This window comes from Choloepus didactylus, chromosome 6 (genome assembly GCF_015220235.1).
Source record: "Choloepus didactylus isolate mChoDid1 chromosome 6, mChoDid1.pri, whole genome shotgun sequence".
In the NCBI taxonomy this organism is placed as follows: domain Eukaryota; kingdom Metazoa; phylum Chordata; class Mammalia; order Pilosa; family Megalonychidae; genus Choloepus; species Choloepus didactylus.
Genome location: NC_051312.1, coordinates 89,151,313 through 89,173,064, shown reverse-complemented (window position 1 = coordinate 89,173,064; position 21,752 = coordinate 89,151,313). Strand labels below are relative to the sequence as shown.

Genomic DNA, 21,752 nt, shown 5'->3' with positions numbered 1-21,752 from the left:
AATGTCTCTGGGAACTTAAGGACAAACTGAATTGCAGGAATGTACGTGTCATTGGTGTCCCAGAAGGAGAAGAGAAGGGAAAAGGGGCAGAAGCAATAATAGAGGAAATAATCAATGAAAATTTCCCATCTCTTATGAAAGACATAAAATTATGGATACAAAAAGCACAGTGTACCCCAAACAGAATAGATCTGAATAGGCCTACACCAAGACACTTAATAATCAGATTATCAAATGTCAACGATAAAGAGAGAATCCTGAAAGCAGCAAGAGAAAAGCAATCCATCACATACAAAGGAAGCCTGATAAGACTATGTGCAGATTTCTCAATAGAAACCATGGAGGCAAGAAGGAAGTGGGGTGATATATTTAAGATACTGAAAGAGAAAAACCACCAACCAAGAATCCTATATCTGGCAAAACTGTCCTTCAAATATGAGGGAGAGCTTAAAATATTCTCAGACAAACAGACAAAGACAGAGTTTGTGAACAAGATACCTGCTCTACAGGAAACACTAAAGGAAGCCCTGCAGACAGAAAGGAAAAGACAGGAGTGAGAGGTTTGGAACACAATTTTGGGAGATAGTAGCACAGCAATGTAAGTATACTGAAAAAGATGACTGTGAATATGTTTGAAAGAGGAAGGTTAGGACCATGCGGGACACCAGAACGAAAGAGGAAAGATAAAGACTGGGACTGTATAACTCAGTGAAACCTAGGGCGCTCAATGATTGTAACAGAAGGTACAAATATGTTTTTACATAAGGTAGAACAAATGAATGTCAACATTGCAAGGTGGTAAAAATAGAGTGAAATTGGGGGGGGAATATAATCAATTCAAACTAGAGACTATAATTAACAGAAACATTGTATTATGCTTCCTTTAATATAACAAAGGCAATATACCAAAGCTAAATGCATATGTGTGGGTGGGGGGAGGACTTAGGGGAAGGGTATGGGACTCCTGGCATTGGTGATGTTGTCTGACTCTTTATTCTACTTTAGTTTAATGCTATCTTTCCTTTTGTTGCTTTCTAGCTGTCATTTTTTTTCTCTCTCTCTCTTTCTTTTTCTTTTGTCTCTCTACCTTCTTTGACTCTTCCTCCTTCTTTGTGGAAGAAATGGAGATGTCCTTATATAGATAGTGGTGATGGTGCTGAATACATAAATATATGACTATACAGGGAACCAATGATTGTTTACTTAGGATGGAATGTATGGTGTGTGAACAAAACCGTCTTTAAAAAATGGGTTGATGAAGAAACCTTGAGGACACTATATTGAGTGAAATAAGACAGACACATAAGGACAAATATTGCAGGGTCTCACTGATATGAACTAATTATAATATATAAACTCATAGACATGAAATATAAGTTACCAGGATATAGAACAAGGCTAAAGAATGGGGAGTGGTTGCTTATTATGAGCAGAATGTTCAGATAGGGTAAACTTAAATGTCTGTAAATGGACAGAGGCGATAGTAGCACATTGTGAGAATAACTAACAGTGCTGAATGGTATGTGAAGGTGATAGAAAGGGTAAGCTCAGAGTCACAGATGTCACCAGAAGGAAAGTTGGAGGTTAAAAGATGGGAATGTATGAAACAGTGAATCTTGTGGTGGACAATGTCCGTGATTAACTGTACAAATATTAGAAGTCTCTTTCATGAACTAGACAAATGTATGACACTGTAGCTAGAAGTTGATAATAGAGGGGTATATAGGAAAAAATATATATACCTGTTTGCAAACTAAAAAAGAAAACCACAGTGAGGTATCATTTCACACCTACTAGAATGGCCGTTATTGAAAAAACAGTAAACTACGAGTGCTGGAGAGGATATGGAGATATAGGAATACTTATTCACTGCTGATGGGAATGTAGAATGGTGCAACTGCTTTGAAAGGCAATTTGGTGGTTCCTCAGGAAGCTAAATATAGAACTGCCATATGATCCAGCAATCCCATTACTACATATATACTCAGAAGAACTGCTGCAAACAGACTTTTGCCCACTGGTATTCATAGCAGCATTATTCACAATTGCCAAAAGATGGAGACCCCTCAAGTGTCAATCAACTGATAAGTGGATAAACGAACTATGGTATATACATATGATGGAATCTTATTCAGCTGTAAGAAGGAATGAAGTCCTGATGCATGCAATAACATGGATGAAACTTAAGGACATTATGTTGAATGAAATAAGCAAGTCACAAAAGGAAAATTATTGTATGGTCTCACTAATATGAACTAATTATAATGAGTAAACTCTGGGAGTTAAAATCTAGGGTATAGGTTACCAGGAGATAGAGGGCAGAGACTGGACAGATGATGCTTAAGATGTACAGAATTTTTAATGAGGTTGATTATAAATGTTTAGAAATGGATAGAGGTGATAGTAGTACAATACTATAAATGTAATTAACAGTGATCAGTGTAATTGTGGTTGAAAGGGGAAGTCTAGGGTTATATATGTCACTAGAAGGAAAGCTAGAGGATAAAACATGGGACCATATAACATACTGAAACCTGTTGTGGATGATGACTGTGATTAATTTTACAAATATAAGAAAGTTCTTACATGACTAGAACAGATGTACATCACTATTACAAGATTTTAATAAGGTGGTATATGGAAAAAAATACAATTAATAGAAAGTATGGACTATAGTTAACAGTAACATTGTAATATTCTTTGATCAATTGTAACAAAGTACTATACCAAAGCTAAGCATCATAATAGGTAGGCATAAGGTGTATGGAATTTTTTATTTTGGGTACAAGGAGAATGTTCTCAAATTGCTTGTGGTGGTGAATGCACAATTCTGTGATTATACCAAGAGAACTGATTGCACACTTTGGATGGATTGTATGGTCTGTGAATAAAACGGTAAAAAAAAAAAAAAAAAAAAATGGGTTTGTGGACCAGAGGCATTAGCACTAGTTGAGAGCTTATTAGAAATGCAAATTCTGAAAGCTTACCCCAGACCTACTAAATTTGATTCTCTGGGAGTAGGGCCCTGGACTCTCTATATATTTTTTAAACCTCTCCAGGTGATTCAAATGCACATATATGTTTGAAAAGCACTGCTAATATACTATATACATGTGATGGGCTAGGAAAAATCATAATCACGGCAGCTCTATTTTAAAATATCTATTGTGTACCAGACACATTAAACTTTTATCTAAGTGCTAGACAACTTAAATACTTAATCCTCACAATAACCCTCTGATGTATTTTTATCATCCTAGTTTTTACAGATAAAGAAACTATAGTTAAGATTTTAAAGAAAATGTTCAAAATTGGATTGGGGTGAAGAAGGCACAACTATATGAAGGTACTGTGAACAGTTGATTGTACACCATGGACGATTATATGGTACGTGAAGATATCTCAATAAAATTGAATTTAAAAAATAAAAAATCACATTTCCCAAGTCACATAATCTCTTCAAGGCTCTGTTTCTTCATGTGGGTTGGGGATAATAATGCCTGAACTCCCAAGTGGTTGTGAGGGTTACAGCCAATATATGGAAGACTATCCACGTTGTGTGATGAGCACAGACTAGCCACTGCATCAGCTACTGCGTGCATGCAGCTCCAGAGACTGGCCCATATGGGGGAAGGCAGAGGGTTGCCGGCTGCGGCCCAAAGTAAAACCTTTCCCCCAACTTGTAGTTCATTCAGAGATCCACCAGTGCTCATAGCTTCTCACCTAGCACTAAGTCAGCTTCACCTGCTGTCAAGTTCTATGTTTACCCCTCAAGAATAAATGTTTCCTTTCTAGTAATGGATGGTGGGAAAGAGATCGTATTACAACATTCTAAATGTAATTAATCCCACTAATGGGAATGTTAGGGAGGGGGTGGAATGGGAAGATTTAGGCTGTATATATGTTTCCACAATTGAAAAAAAAGACAGTTTAAATAGATGACAATTGAATGCCAAGGATGATCCTGGATGGGATCTGAGGATGGAGAACAGGAGGCTCAAAGGGACACAGTTGAGACATAAGGAAAAAAAAAGGAAATACAGAATGTAAGCTTTGTATCAATGTTGAATTTCTTCAACTTCTTAGCTGCGCTTAATCAGTTTGCATAAAAGAATGTTCTTGTTCATGGGAACTGTATATGTGAATTATAGTGTTTGTTCAAGGAAGTGTGCAGTTTGCTCTCCTATGTTCAGAAGACAGAGCAATAGATGATGGCTGATAGATAGGGAGGGAGGCAGGGAAAGAAATAGCAGTGTGACAGCATGTTAAAGTTGGTGGATTGGGGTATCAGGGGAGGGGGGTCAGCGTATGCTGGAGTTCTGTGTACGGGGCTTGTAGTGTTTTTGCAACTGTTTCTATAACTTTGAATTTATTTCAAAAAAAAAAAAAAAAAAAAAAAAGAATGTTCCTGATTCTATTCCTTTTCATGAGATACCAAATCTATGTTTAGGATGACCTGGGTTTTGGAAGGCAGCTGCTCTGAAGGTTGGAGGCTCTAGAAAGTTATCTTTGGCTTGGTCTGGATGTCCAAGGAGAGGCCTGAATTGAATAAGACCTAAAACATACATTTCTCTTGGATGGAAGAGAAGGGGAAGACCTTTGACTTTGAGAGGCCATTCGAGTACAACTGTGAGACAGATTATTATTATAGAGATTGTCACCAGTTTCTTACCAACTGCTAAGTGCTCCACCATGTTCCAAGGACTTAATGGGCACTATCTCTGCCTCACATCAAGGTAAGCATCACCCCCAGTTCTGCCTTCTATTTTATCTATAACCAAAATAAACATTTGGAATTAGATCTGACTTCACTTACTGGTTGTGTGACAACTGGAACCACAACATGCAACCTGTTACATATCAGCTTTCTTGTCTCTAAAAAGGGACTGTTAAATAAGAGAATGTATGTATAACTCAAAGCACACAGTAGGCATTTGACAAATGTTGCATTCTTCTTTCCTGTACTGTGCTATACCTGATACTGTGATAGGCACAGAAGACAGAGATGACTCAGATCAAGTCCCTTTATGGAAGATTTCTCTCTTCCATAAATAGGCTGGGCCATTCCTCAGAGTAAGAAAGCAAAAGGTTTGGAGCAAAGTCTTAAGGTTGGTCAAAGTCATTGGGCTTGCAGTTTGCTAAGGACATGACTGAGGCGAGATTACAAAAAGGGCTGTCCAATCTGAAGAAACCGTGGTGCACCCTCCTCAGTAGTCCCTGCCTTCCTTCCCACCCCCACATCCATCACCCCACCTCCACTCTTAGCATTCAACTGTTAAGTGAAATGTTGCAAATCCTGAAAGACAATGGAGATCAACAGGCAAAAGGTCATTTATCCTCTATTTGTACAACACTTCACTGTTTACTAAACTGTTTTGAGGATTCACTAGTTCATCAGATCCATGCAACCCCCTGGTGAAGTGGCAGGGCAAAGGTTGTGCTCATGCTATACCTGAATAAACTGGTTCCCAGAGAGCACCAGTGGCTTGCATCAAGTCATCCATCTGGAAGCTCTAGGTTTTGGACTCTGGACTCCTGACTCCTAGTCCAGTCCTCTCTGTATTCTATCTCAATGTCTCTCTTGGTAACGTACCCTTTAGGAATACTGTCAACCAAACTTCAGTAGTCTGTGTCAATTTCTCTTGGCTTGTAGTTCAGCTCCAGGTAGGGACTAACAGGTTGTGGTACCAATTAATAAGGTTTTCTGTGAGGATGGGTATTATATAGAATTCTTTTGGCTGCATGCTAAATACATCTACTCAAACTAGCCTAACAAATAAATTAAGGTTGGGAGGGTGAGTCATCAGTTTCCCTAACAGGCAAGGGTCCTAGTGGACATCATCATGATTCTTTCTGCCTCTCAACTCTCATCTATTCCTACCTGGCTCCATTCTTTCTGCCTTCTCCTGCATACAGGCATTCTCCACCAGGCAAGGAAGATAAGATAGTTGTCTGAGGTTCCAGGCCTCCAACCTCTTAGTTTAATGTTTCCAGTAAAGAGAGCTTGTCTGAAAAGATATTCTTTTTCCTTTAGATCCGCTATTACTAAATCCTTAGGAAGGTGGGGGGAAAAATCTGGTGACATTACTGAAAGCGAGAGATTTAAAAACTAGAACTCCCAAAAGGTGTAATAATAAGAGTCAAATTCATGGTATCGATTCTTTTTCATCCCATCTGGGGATAAGCATAGGTTTTGTAATCATTGGATTTATGTTTTATCTACTATTTATGGTGCTTGAAATGTTCAAAAAGATCAGCTATACTAAACTTGTAATGATGTGTGTGTTTAATGCAGTGTAATTAATCAAATTTGTTATTAATGTTTAAATATTCAAGAGGTTTCCAATGTTTTATTACATGTAAGTTTAATAAACTAAGCACTAAAGTTTGTGTAGTATTGCATATTCTTTTCAGGCCCCAAAGCCCCTCAGACATTAAGTAATCTAATAAAACATGAAAAAATAAAATAGAAATGCCATTGTTGTAGAATTATTGGATTTCGTTTTTTTTAAAAAAATAACCACGCAAATAACTATTGTAAAACTTTTAAGAGGCACATTACAAGTTCTCTGAACTTCATTTATTCTTCCATCCTTATATGACTCTTGGTGTTACGACAGACGATATATCCATTTGAAACTTTTTTCCACTGTCAATTTGTTTTAAGAAAGTAGAATGACCTACTGTCAGAACTTGAGGAGTTAGGCTGAAACATTTGGTCAAATTCAGTAATGTCTTAAGAATCCCAATGAAACAAATAGAAAATCGCATAGAAATCATGAGTCAAGTTAAAGCTATCACCCCACTTCATTTAGGTAATTATTTGTGGCCTCTTCAGCTACAATTTGAGAATAACCTCAAGGAGATTTAAAGAAAGAAAAAGATGTGCAGTGACAAGCACTGGAGCTGGTGTCAAACTGCTGATTTTGTGCATCCTGGCTCCTCCTCTTAATAGTTTCTGTGTAAGATCATGCAATAAAACCATAAATTCCTGCCTTGCTTCCCTCAACAGGTAACTGTGTTCAAATGACAATGTGTGAAAGTGCAGCAGATTATTATTAAGAGTTTTCTGAAAGTAAAAGGTGCTGTGAAAAGCGAGAAATTACCTTGAATGCATTTTTCTAAAGAAGTTGAGTACAAACTAGATATAGTTATTAAGACAATAATCAACTCATAAAACAAAACAAAACAGAAGTCACCAGAATTAAGCTCTTTATTCATTTTCCTTGTTTCAGAGAGTCATGTAGTTTTTATGGTATATTTCTTGCACTTGGAATCACAGAGCCAAAACATGCTCAGAACAATTTGAGCCCATTATCTCCTTTGAGTCATGGAGCAGTGGCAGTTATAGAAAAACTAATCAGGGACAGAGGGTACACGCCAGTGCAATGAGACCACCATTGGGCTTGGGCTATGATCTGTAGGACATCCAGGCAGGTCCAAGTTCAAGCCAGAGCAAAACCTGTTCCCAGGAAGTACTGTGACTGACTTAGAAGCAGATCAGCACAGAGAACACTCATTTAGGGTGAGTGTTTGGCAGGTTTAAAATGCTATGCAAACCACAGAGGGATGCAACCTCCTTCTCCCTGGGGTAGAACTCCCCCTGGCATCCTCAATTAGCTCCAAAAGGTCAAGGGTATTTGACTCATCTTCAGCATATCTTTACTGCTATCTACTCTGTGCCAGGCCCAGTGCCGAGTGCAGAGGACAAAGAGAGGAATCAGACCCAGTCTTTACCTTCTGGGAATTCAAAATATGATAGAAAGCATATATTTATAGATAACTCAAAGTAAAAAGGACACAGAGAGGCGTCAGACAGACTTAGCCCTTGAGTTCACAGCCGAACGAGGGCTAGAGGACACAATGCAGACAACAATAATACAGGGCAGCCTGAAGTAAGGACCAAAGGGACACTTAGTACACTGCAGCAGCACAGAGAAGGATGACATGATATTATTTGAATAACGCAGCAGGGAAAACTCAGGGACTGCTGGAGAAGAGTGGATAGCCTAATCTGGCCAGAAGGTAAGTATTGGATCCTGCCCTAGGGATAAGGCTGTGCAGCCTCAGGTTGACCTCTGTGGGTACCTTAGGCTACCTGGCAGGCAGGGTGAAAGGTCTTTTACCCATGGCTGCAGCTGCATGATATCTTATGGACACTGGAGGGGAGTCCCAGTGGTGACCAGGAAAAACAGGTTCAAACAAAGCATCCAAGTAACAAGGGCCTGAGGTGAATATTAGTTGCTTAGGAGTTAGGGAACCAGGAAGCATGAGCAGGACCAGCAGGTTGAATGGGGGTGGGGGGGTGGGAGGCAAGTCTGGGTAAATACCAGCAGCAAGAGGCTTCTACCCATGCTTTCCTGCACTACCAGTGGTGAGCCACGTGTTGGATAGATCCACTCTAGTTTCCAGGGGAAAGGGTGAGCAAGACACCTGGGGGCAAGGAACCACAGCCTATGTAGTCCTCTCTTTATTCTTACAGGTTATAGGCCTTCAGTCTCCTTTCCTCTTTTCTTCACAGCTGCCATCACCTATCCCATCTTTTCCATTCTACCCCCAATCTAAGGGTAGCTGAAATGAGCGCACCTAAGGTACCAGTATCAGAGTACTGTCATGGTACAGGTTCCAGGGACTTGAAAGCCTTGGGTAATTGGCACAAGCAGGGTTGGTGTACCCAAATATATCTTCGTTGATTACCTAGAGCATGAGAAAGTTTAAGTCAGCTTAAAGTAACAGGGTTGGATAGGACCTTCTCTGCAGCCCAAGCTGCTGGCCTGTGTAGTCCTCTCTCTTCCCACAGGTCTCAAGGAACAGCTCTATCCTGTGGTCATTTCTTCTTCACAGCAGCCACCACCTACACCATCTCTACGACCTAGGCCTCACATCTATGCCACTTCCTCTCTCTTCCTGAAGGTGCCAAGACTCCTATCTGCTATTCTTTTTCTTCACAGCTGCCATCACCCATTCTGTTCATCTCTCTAGTATTCATGCCAGATTTCCCTGTCCCCCAACCTTTTCTTACTATTCCTGAAATATGCACATAGTCCCTTTCCCTGTTAAGAAGGTTCTCTGCTAGTCATTAAGGAGAAGCAAACATAAGAGTAAATGTGAGAGGGAGCAGAATTTAGAGATGGATGAGACATTGTGAGTACCAGTATGAGACAGCTCTGACCCATACTGGCACGTGACTGAGGTTCCTTCGCTGACTCTCTTCTTGGATAGTTCCAAGTCTTAATATTCTTATTCTCTTCATCCTTTAGACTTAGTTTTAGAACTATTCCTATATAATTGGGGTATGGTGCTCAGTAAGGCTTTGTTGAACAAGGAGTTTCTACTACTCAGAAGAGGACTGCCTTTTTAATCCTCTCCCCTTCCCCAGTTCCTCCCTGCACCACCTGCCCATCTCCAAGCCCCCACTCCCTCAACTTGCCAACCTGCAAGAGCTGTTCCCTGACAGTGGGCTTCAAATAAGGAAGGAGAGGGAAATATTTAATCATTAATTCATTATTTAATCCAACCTCCCTAACAGGAGGCTTCACATAACTGAAAGTCCTGCATGCCAGGCTAAATGAAAATATCATTTAGTAGGCAATAGGGAGCTACAGATAATTTTCAACCAGGGAACGACAGTAAAAAGTACCTTGCATTATGCACAGGCACTCAGAAAATATTTAGATAAATGTATAAATGAATGAATGAATGCCAACTCTGAAGTGGGAAGATTACTTTGGCAACATATGAGAGACTAACAGAATTTTAAAAAGTCATTTCTAAGCCATGGGCTTAAACAGTATGCTAAAGTAGAAGTTAATCTCTACTTTCATCCTATACGATCTTCCCCCATTCTACCGGTACAACTGAAACCCCTAGCCTCCCAGACTAGCTAAGACTTGCTTTCCATGGTCATTATCCAGCATGAAATACATTAGCAGATACCAGTGTAAAACATTATCTTTCTAAAATAGGGATAAAAGAGATTTCCTACCCAAAGGAATAAATCTCTTATGATAGATTTATGGCCCAATAACAGGTTATAGGGGAGAAAATCTAAGATATGAGCAATCAGTCTGGTATTCCCTGAAAGACCCAGCATAAACTTTTTTCAGCCTCAAGCCTATAAGACAACATGTCATCCTTCCCTACTTCACATATGGTGATTCCAGGAGGTCAAAACAAATAGGCCCAACTCAGAGGCTTGGGAGTTCAGAGACCTTCCTAATGGGGAGGTTGAAGACCTCCTCCATGGGTAAAAGAGTGGCTGGGCCACAATAACATTCTAAGAAAAGCAAATTTGAGGAAACTACCAGCTTCAACAAGCCTTTGGGCAGATGACTACAGTCATACTGAAGACACATCTAAGAAAATGACATCAAGAGCTACCATCACCCCAATTTAAGGCCCAAAATCTGTAAACTTCCATCAGGTTCCTTTCCTTCCTTGAATTTTCTTCCTCTTCTCACCTCATAAACTGTCATCCAAAGTTTTAAAGTCCTAACCATGTCCTTTTCCTATCAGAAATCATCCTAATAAGTGAACTTCAGGTCCATCTTTCATAGGGGTGATGCCATCAGAAGCAAAAATCACCATTATCAAGGACCACCGGCATTGAGCTTCTCATTTTTTCCCTAGAAAACAATGCTTTCTGGATAAGGAAAGGAAGGTTGAGCAGAACTGCAAAGCTGGAGAAGGTAGGTAACATCATGATTCTACTGTGGTGCCCAATTCCTCTAAGATAGAGGAACTGCAGAGCTCTGAGCATGATTAGAAGTGTGTGGGTGTTTTTGTTATTTAAAATGGAACAAACCATCCAAATCTTCATTCCTACTATGTCATCTCATACTTGAATGAAGGGAGTGTCATTTGAAAAGGTAAGTCCTCTGATTTCCATTTTGAGATCAGAGTCCTATATGCAGCCAGGACTTGCTGATCATGGAGCACCCAGGAACTCTGCCTCTCCCAGGAATGGGAAGAAGAGAAATCACAAAACCAATCTTCTCATTTTACAGGTGGAGATCTGAGGCCCAGAGAGGTAAGGTGGCACAGGTCAAGCAAGTCAGTGGCAGAGCCAGAACCATGTCATGGTCACCCAGCTCTCAGTTCAGTGCTCTTTCCACTACAGTAACTAAGGCAAATTTTCATTTTGCTCTCTGGAGGGGGAGGAGGGAACAGAATACTAGGCTTTTGGATTCTCTGTAGACTTCAGTAACCTCTGCTATCTTAGCTCCCATTATCCTGACTATGGTTCCTATTCCCTTCTATGGAAAGGTAGGTCCTAAGCCAATTAGTTAGTCTTGAACTTTCTCAGGGTTCTTAACAGGGCTAGTGCAGTCCCCCTGCACATGGCTCAGGATTTCTCGGTCTGTAAACAGGCGGAAGGCAATTTGCTCACATTCCCGCTTGATCCCACACTCAAATAAACATGCAAACAAGCCCTCCTCCTCCAGAGCAGCCATATCAGAGTAGCCACATGGCCCACAGTGCAAGATCCAGGGGCGGGACCAGCAAGCAGCCTCCAAGGGGGTCTGGTTGAGGTAGATGCCTAGGTTAACCCTCCGTTTCTTACTGCTTGGATGTGAATACAAGAGCCATGATTCTGACAGTGTTCCAGCTTCCTGCTCCAGTCTCAGAGAGCTGTTTGGCAGAAAGCTCTTCTGAATGGGGGGAGCACCTTTGCCACTAGGATCCTGGTGCCCACGTAGGATCTCCAGGGGCTGGAAACTCACCACACTACCCTGACAGCCATGTGGGGGCTCAGAGAGCTGTTGGCTCAGGGCCAGCCTCTGAAAGCATTCACCATGGTCAGTGCTGAGAGCCTCCACCCGACACCTATTTGGTGTCCGGGCACTGCAATACAGCACAAGGTGGCCAGCCCTTCCAGTCACCTCTGCCACCTCACACTCCACAGTCTCCATGGATCTCATGAGCATGCCATGATGCCATGTGGCCCCCAGGTCATCACTGTAGATCATCAGAGAATGAGGCCTGGCTTTACATGGTACCCGGAAGCAGAACCAGTAAGGGATGTAATAGGCATATGCAGGGATGACCAGCCGCCCTGACTGTAGCTGGATGCCGTGACCTGGGCCCACAGCAAATGTGGCCCAGTGCTTCATCTCTGGGCCAATGACTTCCTCAGTCAGATCCCTCACCTCACTCCATGAGTAACCAGCATCCCTACTGCAGACGAAGCAGAGGCGGGCAGCATTCCTGCCTGATACAATCTGTTGCCGCTCAGTGACATGGCTCCGCACACAGATGAAGAACAGATACACACATTCATTCTTCTGCTCCCACACAGGACAAGGGTTCATGGTCCGATGCCCTGGTAATGTAGCTTTCATCAGGGCCTCTTGGGGCCCCCACTAGACAAGGGGAAAGGAGAGAAAGATTAGTAGTGAGAGATTAATAGGAAGACATGATGATCATTAAAAGCATTAGTACTTTTCAGAGATAAAAAATGGTATTGAAATCTGTAAAACCGAGAAGACCCAGGTATTTACTAAATTTTCAAATATTATAGGATGCCTCATGAAGCTGGAAAGAGGAAATGCTAGGGAATGCTCTTCATCACTTTATCTAGATTCCCAATTCACCCTTCAAAATCACACTCAAAAGTCAATTTCTATATGAAGCCTTCTGTGAAATTCCCTCCTTTCCTCTACTGAAGGCAATCAGTGCTTATTCCTTGTACATAGGAAAGTGTTATAGCACCTATTATATAATACTGTGATTTATATATATATATATATATATATATATATACATATATATATATATATATATATATGACTATCTCCCTTCCTAGACTATAAGCCTTTTGAGGATAGAGACAATATCTAATTTTGTATCTCCAGCACCTGGCATATGATAGGGGCTAAAGAAATGCTTTTAAAAAGAAAGACAGGCAAAAGAATAAAAAGAAAAGCAAGGAAGAAAAATAAGGAAGTTTTAAGAAAATAAGGGAAATTTAAGACAAAGATTGCTTTTCCTTCCTGTCTTACCCTGGGGAAGCATGGAAGCAGAGACACCTAAATTTAAACCCTGACTTCATCACTTACTGTGTGACCTTGGGCAAGTTACTTAAACTTACTTCAGCTCTATTTCTTCATCAGTGGAATGGAAAATTTAGAAACATCCTTACAGAGGAATTCTAAGGATTAAATGAAATAATGTCTAATCAGACTTATCACACACAAAGGTCTAATCTCCTTAATACATGTATATATATATAAAATTGATATATATATATATATATATAAACTTTATATATATATATAAAATTGTAGGAATTGGTAAGAAAATTTCCAGAAACCCAACAGAAACAAAGAGCAAGATCATACAATTCATGGAAAAAGAAAAAAACAAATGAAAATATGCTGATATGTGAAAAAGAAATGCAAATTAAAATTAAACAGACATAGCATTTTTCATGTAACAAATTTGCAAACTCAAAAAAGTTTGATGATACTCTGTTGGCAGGAATGTAGAGAAACAGGATCTCTTATGTAAGGGTTGGAGGGCAAAATGGTTCAACACTTCTGTAGGATGTATCAAAATTACAAATGCATTTATCTTTTCCCAGTATTCCCAATTCTGGAAATTTTATCCTAAGATATATCTGCTCATCAAGTTAAGTATGTACAAGATTACACATTGTAGCATTGCTTGAAACACCAAAATATTCATCCCAATATGCATTAATAAGGGATTAAAGAAACACACAATGCATGGGGTAAAAAAGAAAAAAGAAGGCCTCCATATATTGATATGGAAAGATCTCTATAATATATTGTTAAATGAACACAGCAAGTACAGAACAGTGTATGTAATATAACACTTTTTGCATAAGAAAGGTGGAGAAAAGGTACTTCCAGTTATGGCAAACTGGGTAATCTGGACCAATCCTTCCACTGAGAACTAGAGAAGATGAATAAAATATTAAAACAAAAACATCTGCTTGAAAGAACCAGAGAACAAATAAGGTAATGAAGAATTGTAGGCTAAGAACTGAGAGAAGTTCATACAGAGAGGTCAGCATGGTATTTGGAATCCCTTTTCCCCTCAGGACATCTCTACTAATTCTCAAAGATGTAACTGAAAGGGTGAGAAAATGAGCAATTCATTTGACAGCCTTATGGGGCTAGGAAGACAAACATTAGAGGCCTTGGTAAACCTTCCATGTTTTGAGTTAAAACTCTAAAAGGCTAAATTCTAGGAATAAGGGTAAAACAGAAGCATACCAGCTCTCACAATAACCACTCTAGAAAAGTGGCTGTCATTATCTACTGACATTGAAAATACATGCACCCAATGATCCAGATATATAACCCCCAAAAAATGCATGATCATGTACTAAAACACGTGTACAAGAATATTCATAGTAGCATTACCCATAATCATAATAGCTAACACAATATTCAATAGTAATAGAATAGATAAATAAACTGTGGTATAGTCATACAATGAAATTCTATATAACAATGAAAATGAACAAATTAAAGCTACACATAATGTGATGAATCTCAAGATTATAATATTGAACAAAAGAAGCCAGACATAAAAGAATACATAGACTAAAAATACGTAAAACTAAACTCTAGTGCTATAAGTCAGGATATTAATTACCTGTGGATAGGAGAAAATGAATATAAGAGAGGCTTCTAAGATGCTGGCAATATTTTATTTCTTGAGCTGGGCAGAGATTCCACAAGTGTTGGCTTTGTCATAATTTACTGAGCTGACACTTATGTTTTTTTGTGCACTTTTCTGTATATGTTATTACTTCACATTATAAAAAGTTTTAAAAAGGGGTAATAAGACTATATACCTGCATTTCTTTGTTTCTGTAGGAAGAAGTACTGAAACAAGATACAATAGTGACTCTATAGGAGGTAGGGGAATGGAATATATACCTTTTCAAACTGTTTTCATTTTTCAGTCATATGACTATTAGCAATCCAACAAAAAAAAATTTTTTAATTCAATTCCGTCACGAATGGGCAAAACAGATAACTAAGCAAAGCTCACATCACAGACTGTCAGAGCCCAAAGGGACCACAGGAATTACTAGTGCCAACTCACATCCTACAGAGAACTCTACTCACACTGGATAAAAGGCCACTCAGTGTCTCCTTCAGCTAATCTAGTAACAGAGAGCACACTATCTCTGGGGCAGCCCATTCTATTCTAGAGTACCTTGTGCACTGCACACAGTTCAAAGATAAGTGATCAAGTCAGCTTAATTATTTGGCAGGCTACTTGTCAGGAGGTCAAAAATGCAGTCATCCTTAGTGGCTGAGAAAAAATTATTTGGAATGTCTAATGTAAAGTTGACATGAAGCTGAAGAAACACTAAACAAAGCATGAAAGCATTAGGATCTAAGATGATCTCAACCAGCTGGAGCAACGGAACAGATCAAACAAGCTGAGACTTGACAGGGATGGAACAGTTCTTGGGCTTAAAAATCTGGATGGGAAAACCTGATTGAAGAACAAATGTGAAAAAGACTTGGGGGTGTTAGGTGACCATCTACTCAATATTGGTTAACTGTTTTATTCAGCTGCTAAAAAGTAAATGCTACTTTACTGCAGGCTGCATTAAAAGGATACAAGATGGGACAGCTCTCCTGAATGCTGAGTTTGTCAGCCCACCCTTGGAGTCCTAAGTTCAATTCTGAGTACCACACTTTTCAAAAAAGAAACACACACACACACACACACACACATACACTAGCATCCCAGACTGGGTTTCCAAGGACAGTAATCAAAGTTTTCAAGGGACCAGAAACCAAATCAGGATGGTGGCATGAGGAGCCACTAAAAGAACAAAGTTGTTTAGCCCAGAAAATAGAAGACTCAGAGGGCATGAACACTGCTTTGGGGTATTTCAAGGAGCAATTCTCTGGAAAAGAGACTTTATATATATTATGTATAGATCAGCTGCCCCAGAAGGCACAACAAGACCAATGGGTAGTTAAGAGAATTGTCTCAGTTCAAAAAATAATTTTAACAGTTGCTATAGGATTAAGTTCTTCATCACTGGAGGTGTGCAAGTTGGCCCTTTATGGAAGATGACTAATGTTGAGATTTTACTATGTGTAATTACTATTAGTAGTTACATTTTGCAGTTGATGAAACAGAGAAGAGTCAAGTATCCAAGGTCACAGAGCCAGTGAGTGACAGATCTTGCCTGACTCCAAAGGTCATGCTCTTGACTGCTGTTATTAGTACCTACCAATGGAATACAGATGATTTCTATTTTGGGAAAGAAGTTGGGTAAGATGATTCTTCTAACTCCAAGATTCTACAATTAAGTAAATCAGATAATGAAAGTAAATAGAGAAAAGAGAATGAGTTAAATGGGTAAGTTTGTGAATATGTTTGACTACTGGGTAGTAAGGTTACATAACAGGTGTAGTATAAAAGAAAATGCTTCAGGGCTCAACTGTCTGTGGTAGAAAGCAAGGCAACATGACCACAGGCAATGCCTATCCTGGAGGAAATGAAAGAACTTCAACTCCAAGTGCTGACAGGATGCAAGCCTGGGCTTCTGTGAAGGCAGCTTTTGGACCTGGAGAGCCATGAGGGAAGATTCATGCCAAGATAAGGTAAAACCTCAAGGACTGGAAATTCCCTAAAGCAAAAAAAGTTTCCCATATGGAAATGTGAGCCAAAGTGTCACCAAAAAGCAAAGATGGGGTTGCTGGCAAGGCTCACCTTCAGCAGAGTAGCATTTGTACTGTTAACAGCAGAACAAGGCATCTACTATGGATATGAAGCTTATAGTGAGATTTCAGACATCTGTGGGCAGAAGAGCAGAGCAGGTTAGGGAGATTAAGGTACCTATTATAAAGCCATTTATATAGCACATTAAAGCTTAAAAAAAGACTCTCAAATCCAGTGTCTCATTTGATCCTCACTACAACTCTGGAAAATTAAAGGCAGGCAACAATGAGAAAAATGGCATCTGAAATATCCCTGCAGCTCACAGGCTCAAGGGCAGCAAGCATTCTTTCACCATTAAAAAATGCAATAAAAATGTGCTATTTAAGGGCTAGGGCTCCAAACCCAGTTCTGCCACTTTATTAGGTATGTGCCTGAAGCAAGTGACTTTAAATCTATGAGCCTGTTTCCTCCTATAAAATGGGATAACAATATGTACCTCCCACAAAGTGTTTAGTAGTGGTAATAGGGTTGTTACTGTTATCCCCTCTGTCAACCTGTCATGATCTTGAACAAGTTATCTACTTCTTGGAGCACCATGAGACCCTCATCAGCAAAAATGAACAAGGCTTACTTCCCTGGGTGACTGGTGAGGATTAAAGGAGATAATGCTAGCTGAATCTGAACCTGAACCATGGTGGCTTCTGGTGTCAGAGACCAAGCTTGAAGCTTGTTTCTACTGTTTTATTAGCTGTGTGACCTTGAGCAAGTGGCAAACTCTCTGTTTCCTCATCTGTAAAATGTGACTGACAGTAGTACCCACGACACAGAGTGGCTATTAGGATCCAAAAAGACAACGGGTATAAAACACTTAGCTCAGCCCCTGGCACACAATAAGCCCTCAATAAAAGAAAGCCATTGTTTTACTGGTTTCTTTTTCTCCTCAGCTCCCCAAACAGAGCTTTTCCTGCACTGATGGCAAAAGGCACTGACTCTGAGCTGCTCCGGGTTCTGTGGAGAGAAAAAGTGAGGCTCTGGCCCAGATCTGGAATCAAGAATCACCTTTACTGAGTTCCCAGTCCTCAACCCTCGCCTCAGCACCAGGTGGAGAGCATCCTCATCCCTGCTGGTTGAGCGCTTCTCCGCAAAGGCCAGGAAGGTATGGGCAGTGGGGACGTAGAGCAGGGCTGGGATCCGGTAGGTAATCCCTCGCTTGTCTTCCTGGTAGAACAGAGGGCAGTTGAAGGAGCACGATACCACATCTTCCATGACCTCTGCAAGGACAGGAGGCAACTAAATGAGTATCCATACCCAGATGCTGGCTTGTATACAAGTTCTGCTCTATCATTCCGTTTCTGCAGATCACAGGAGAGGCAGAAATGTACTCAAAATGTCTATATTTTTAATACAAAGGTAACTTAATTGTAACAGCACAAAGCATGCAATATACATTTTTATTTACAAAATCTATGCTTCAGTATCTGTTGGAATCCTATGCAATCTGTGTCAAGTGTGTATCTCCCCAGAGAGAGTTTGTATTTACTTTTGCCAAGCACTCCAGAAGTATTTTCCACCTGGGATGGGTTTCAATGTCAATTTCTTGGCTTGGGGTTTTTTAGACCATCCCAGTAATGTAAATATAAACCCAAATCCAAATGAGAGAATGCCTGGGGTAAAGAGTTCTTAAGGGAAACTTTTTTCCCTCTACTGGTGCCTAGGCCAAGAGGCAATCTGCTTTGCCATCTCCCTGTGTAATTTTTATTTTTTCCTGGTCCACCCTATCACAGAGGATGTAGACTTTCAAGGGACTCATCACCATCTGATGTCTTATATACTTGTTTAATAAACACTATAGAATATAAGCACCATAAAAGGCAGGGAGATGCCTGTTTTGTTCATTGCTACACCCCCACACCTAGAACCATCTAGGTACATGACAGGCACTCAGAAATGTACTGAATGATTGAATTAATGAGTGAGCTGGGTCTTAAAGGATGAATAATGGGTTAGACCACTGAAAGGTGAAAAGAAGGTGGCAGAGGGAGTGGATGTGAAACCTATAGACAATAGAAAGCATAGTGAGAGGTGGAGACTAACAATAGTTTAGTATGTCTACAGTAAGGTGGAGTACAAGAGCTGTGAGCTCAACGTATGACATTTATTTTTAGACTATCAGTCAATCACTGAATAAACCAGTTTTATTCTTTGAATCCTTCAGGTGATGATGATGAGCATTTAAATCCCTCCTTACCCCATGTGCTGATTTGAAGCTATTGTGTACCCCATAAAAGGCCATGTGCTCTTAATCCATCCCTGTGAGGGGAGACCTATTGTTCAGAGGGACCTTTCGATTAGGTTGTTTCCATGGAGATGTGACACAGCCCATTCAAGGTGGGTCTTAATCCCCTTGCTGGAGTCCTTTATGAGAGGATAAAAGGCAGAAGAAACTCAGAGAGCACAGAGAGACATTTTAGAGAGACATTTGGAGACAGCCATTGAAACCACAACCAGCAGAGGACCAGCAGATGTCACCATGTGCCTTCCCTTGTGACACAGGAACCCCAGATGCCAGCAGCCTTTCTTCAGAGAAGGAATCCTCTTGTTGATGCCTTAATTTGGACATTTTCATGGCCTTAGACTTATAACTGGCAACTTAATAAATCCCCATTGTTAAAAGCCAACCCATTTCTGGTATATTGCATTTCAGCAGCTTTAGCAAACCAAAACACTCTGGGAGACATCATATTTTAAACTCTTAGAAGCTAAATACTTTAATTATGAATTGTCATCAACACTATTAATCAGCAGCCAACACATGATTATCAGTTAACATCTAAACAGGAATTCTCTGGGTGATAAGAATGGAACACAGGCTAGGCAAAGAGTGGGGAGGAAGTACTAGGAAAAAGCAGAGGGAGAAGAAGTATGGTCAGCACCAAAGAGGAAGCACAACTTGTTATATGGGACCTGGATTCAATTCCTAGCTCCAATTCTTACTGTGTGATCTTGCACTAGTCATTTAATCTCTCTAGGTCTTAGATTCCTCACCTGTAAAATGTGTATAACAATACCTACATCAGGGAACCAATATGAAGAACCACTCAAAAGTTTTATAAACCTGAAAGCACTATAAAAATGGAAGTCTATTATAAATTTCAATGTCTTCACAATTTCATTTATGGCTCTGCTATCACTATGAGAATTAGTCACTGTCATTAATTTTTATTAATTATGATTATGCCAATCATGTTGATGACAGTGGTAACAGAAGGTAGCTCTAGCATTGACACTCAAACTATTTCATACAAACCATGTGCTGGGACATAGGAATAGAGAAGAATCAGATAAAGATCTGCTTTGGAGTTGTTATTTTAGCAGAGAATTCAACTTACTGCTGCTCCAAATATTCACCTCTCCATCAAGTCCTCCTTGCTCACTTACTGGGAAAGAGTATAGTGTAGCTTGGACTTTGAAGTGGGACTTGGCTTTGACACTTATTAGCAAGTCACTTCACTCTGAGCCTGTTTCCTCAAGTGTAAAATAGGCATAATACCACCTATTTCTCAGGATTTAATAACACTGTAATTCAACTGCTTCCAATGAATCTAATGCAGCAGTGAACTCCAGCAGGAGGGAGGCCTCCCTATCAAATTGGGCCACTTTTTAACAATTACTATTTAAGGAGCACCTACCATGTGCCAGGTCCTGCTCTATGTTAAAGGTAGAGCCAGACACATTCGGTGTCTGCAAAGAAAGGGTTTTTAGAAATTCTATAGTCCAAACCTCCCTCATTGTACAGATGGGAAAACTCAGGCACGTAGAAGGAAAAAAAATATTATATAAGACCAGCAGTGAGTCAGGAGCAAAGCCTGGACCAAGAGCTTGGGGCTCTTTCTGCTGCTTCAATAAGAAGGGTTCTCCAGTCTCAGTTCCCCTTCATCTCTAAAATACTAATTCTAAGGTTAAGTTTACCTTCAGTAAGAAGGAGAAAACAGAACTAGCTGTTCCGGCTATGCCTGGGATCCTAGCAGACTGGGTAGCTCTCTCCAAAGTCACAATGCAGACTTTTCCGGGCGGGGGAGCTGGGGAATCCCCTGTCACCCAGCCCCGCTCACCTGCGCGAGACCCCGGCTCCTCGGTCTCTATCGGAGCAGAGCTGGGCGCGGGGGGCTCTCCCATGGGGCGCGGGGACAGCCCCTCAGGCCTCGGACACCAAAGCCCGGGAGAATGTCCGGCACCAAGGGTGAGGAGACCGGGGAAGGAGAGAGTCGTTCACAGAGAGGAGAGAGAGGGGGGTAGAAACAGAACAGATGAGGCCGCGGAGACAAACTACGAGAAGTGAAGAGCGGGGAAATGGCCTGAAAGAAGACGACAGAGATACCGAGACGCCGGGACGCAAACAGACCCTGGACCGAAAGGTGAGTAAAAGTAGCGGGACGAGGACGCGTGAGAGATCTCACAAGGCCACAGGCCGCCAGCCGTTAGGACCCGCCGTTGGCCCAGACCCGGAGTCAGCCCCGCCCCTCGGGGGGGCCGGCCGCAGACGAGGCTCCGCCCCCTCGCTGCCCAGGCCGGATCGCTTCTCCCCGCTCCAGTTCCCCCGCCGCGTCCCGAATGCCCTTTGGAGCCTACCCCTCCCTACTTCTCCGACTACCACCGCCACACTATCACCAGTCCAAGGCCAAGCTCAGTTCAAGCCCTGGGCCTACCGCGGCCCCCAACGGCCGCTCCACTCAGCCTCTAAGCTCCGCCCCCTAATCTTTCCCTCCCGGGTCTTCGCATCCCAAGCTCTCGGTTGATGGGTGTCACCGCCTAAAACCTCCCTGGACAGCCTAAGAGTCTAACAAAGGTTCCGGGCCTCAGAGGGAGTCTAAGAAGAAGACGGGAAGTGGGGATCCAGAACATTGCAAAAATTAATATGAAGAAAGTATATTTATATAATTTATTGTATATTTGTATACATATGCACTCATATATAACACACACACATACATGTATAAGTATGTACGCCACAGAGCGCCACATCCACTCTCCTCTTTCACCGTCAGGGCAACTAAAGCCCCCAAAAGGGGAAAAGACTGATCCAAGCT

At 41.0% G+C, this 21,752-nt stretch overlaps 1 protein-coding gene across 2 annotated transcripts; it reads right to left on the bottom strand.

Moving 5' to 3' along the window:
* Positions 1-7,195: 7,195 nt before the first annotated feature.
* NEU3 (neuraminidase 3) lies at positions 7,196-21,150 on the bottom strand. Of its 2 annotated transcripts, none has more exons than XM_037841153.1 (3): positions 20,778-21,150; positions 17,725-17,936; positions 7,196-12,362 (listed from the first exon to the last, which is right to left on the bottom strand). In XM_037841153.1, exons 1-3 carry the CDS (start codon positions 20,839-20,841, stop codon positions 11,286-11,288), a joined length of 1,353 nt encoding a protein of 450 aa, XP_037697081.1. In that variant the 5' UTR covers positions 20,842-21,150; the 3' UTR covers positions 7,196-11,285. The 2 variants fall into 2 exon arrangements, with proteins under 2 accessions (XP_037697081.1, XP_037697082.1); XM_037841154.1 differs by lacking the exon at positions 20,778-21,150 and adding an exon at positions 16,717-16,800 and having other exon boundaries at positions 17,725-17,859.
* Positions 21,151-21,752: the final 602 nt, after the last annotated feature.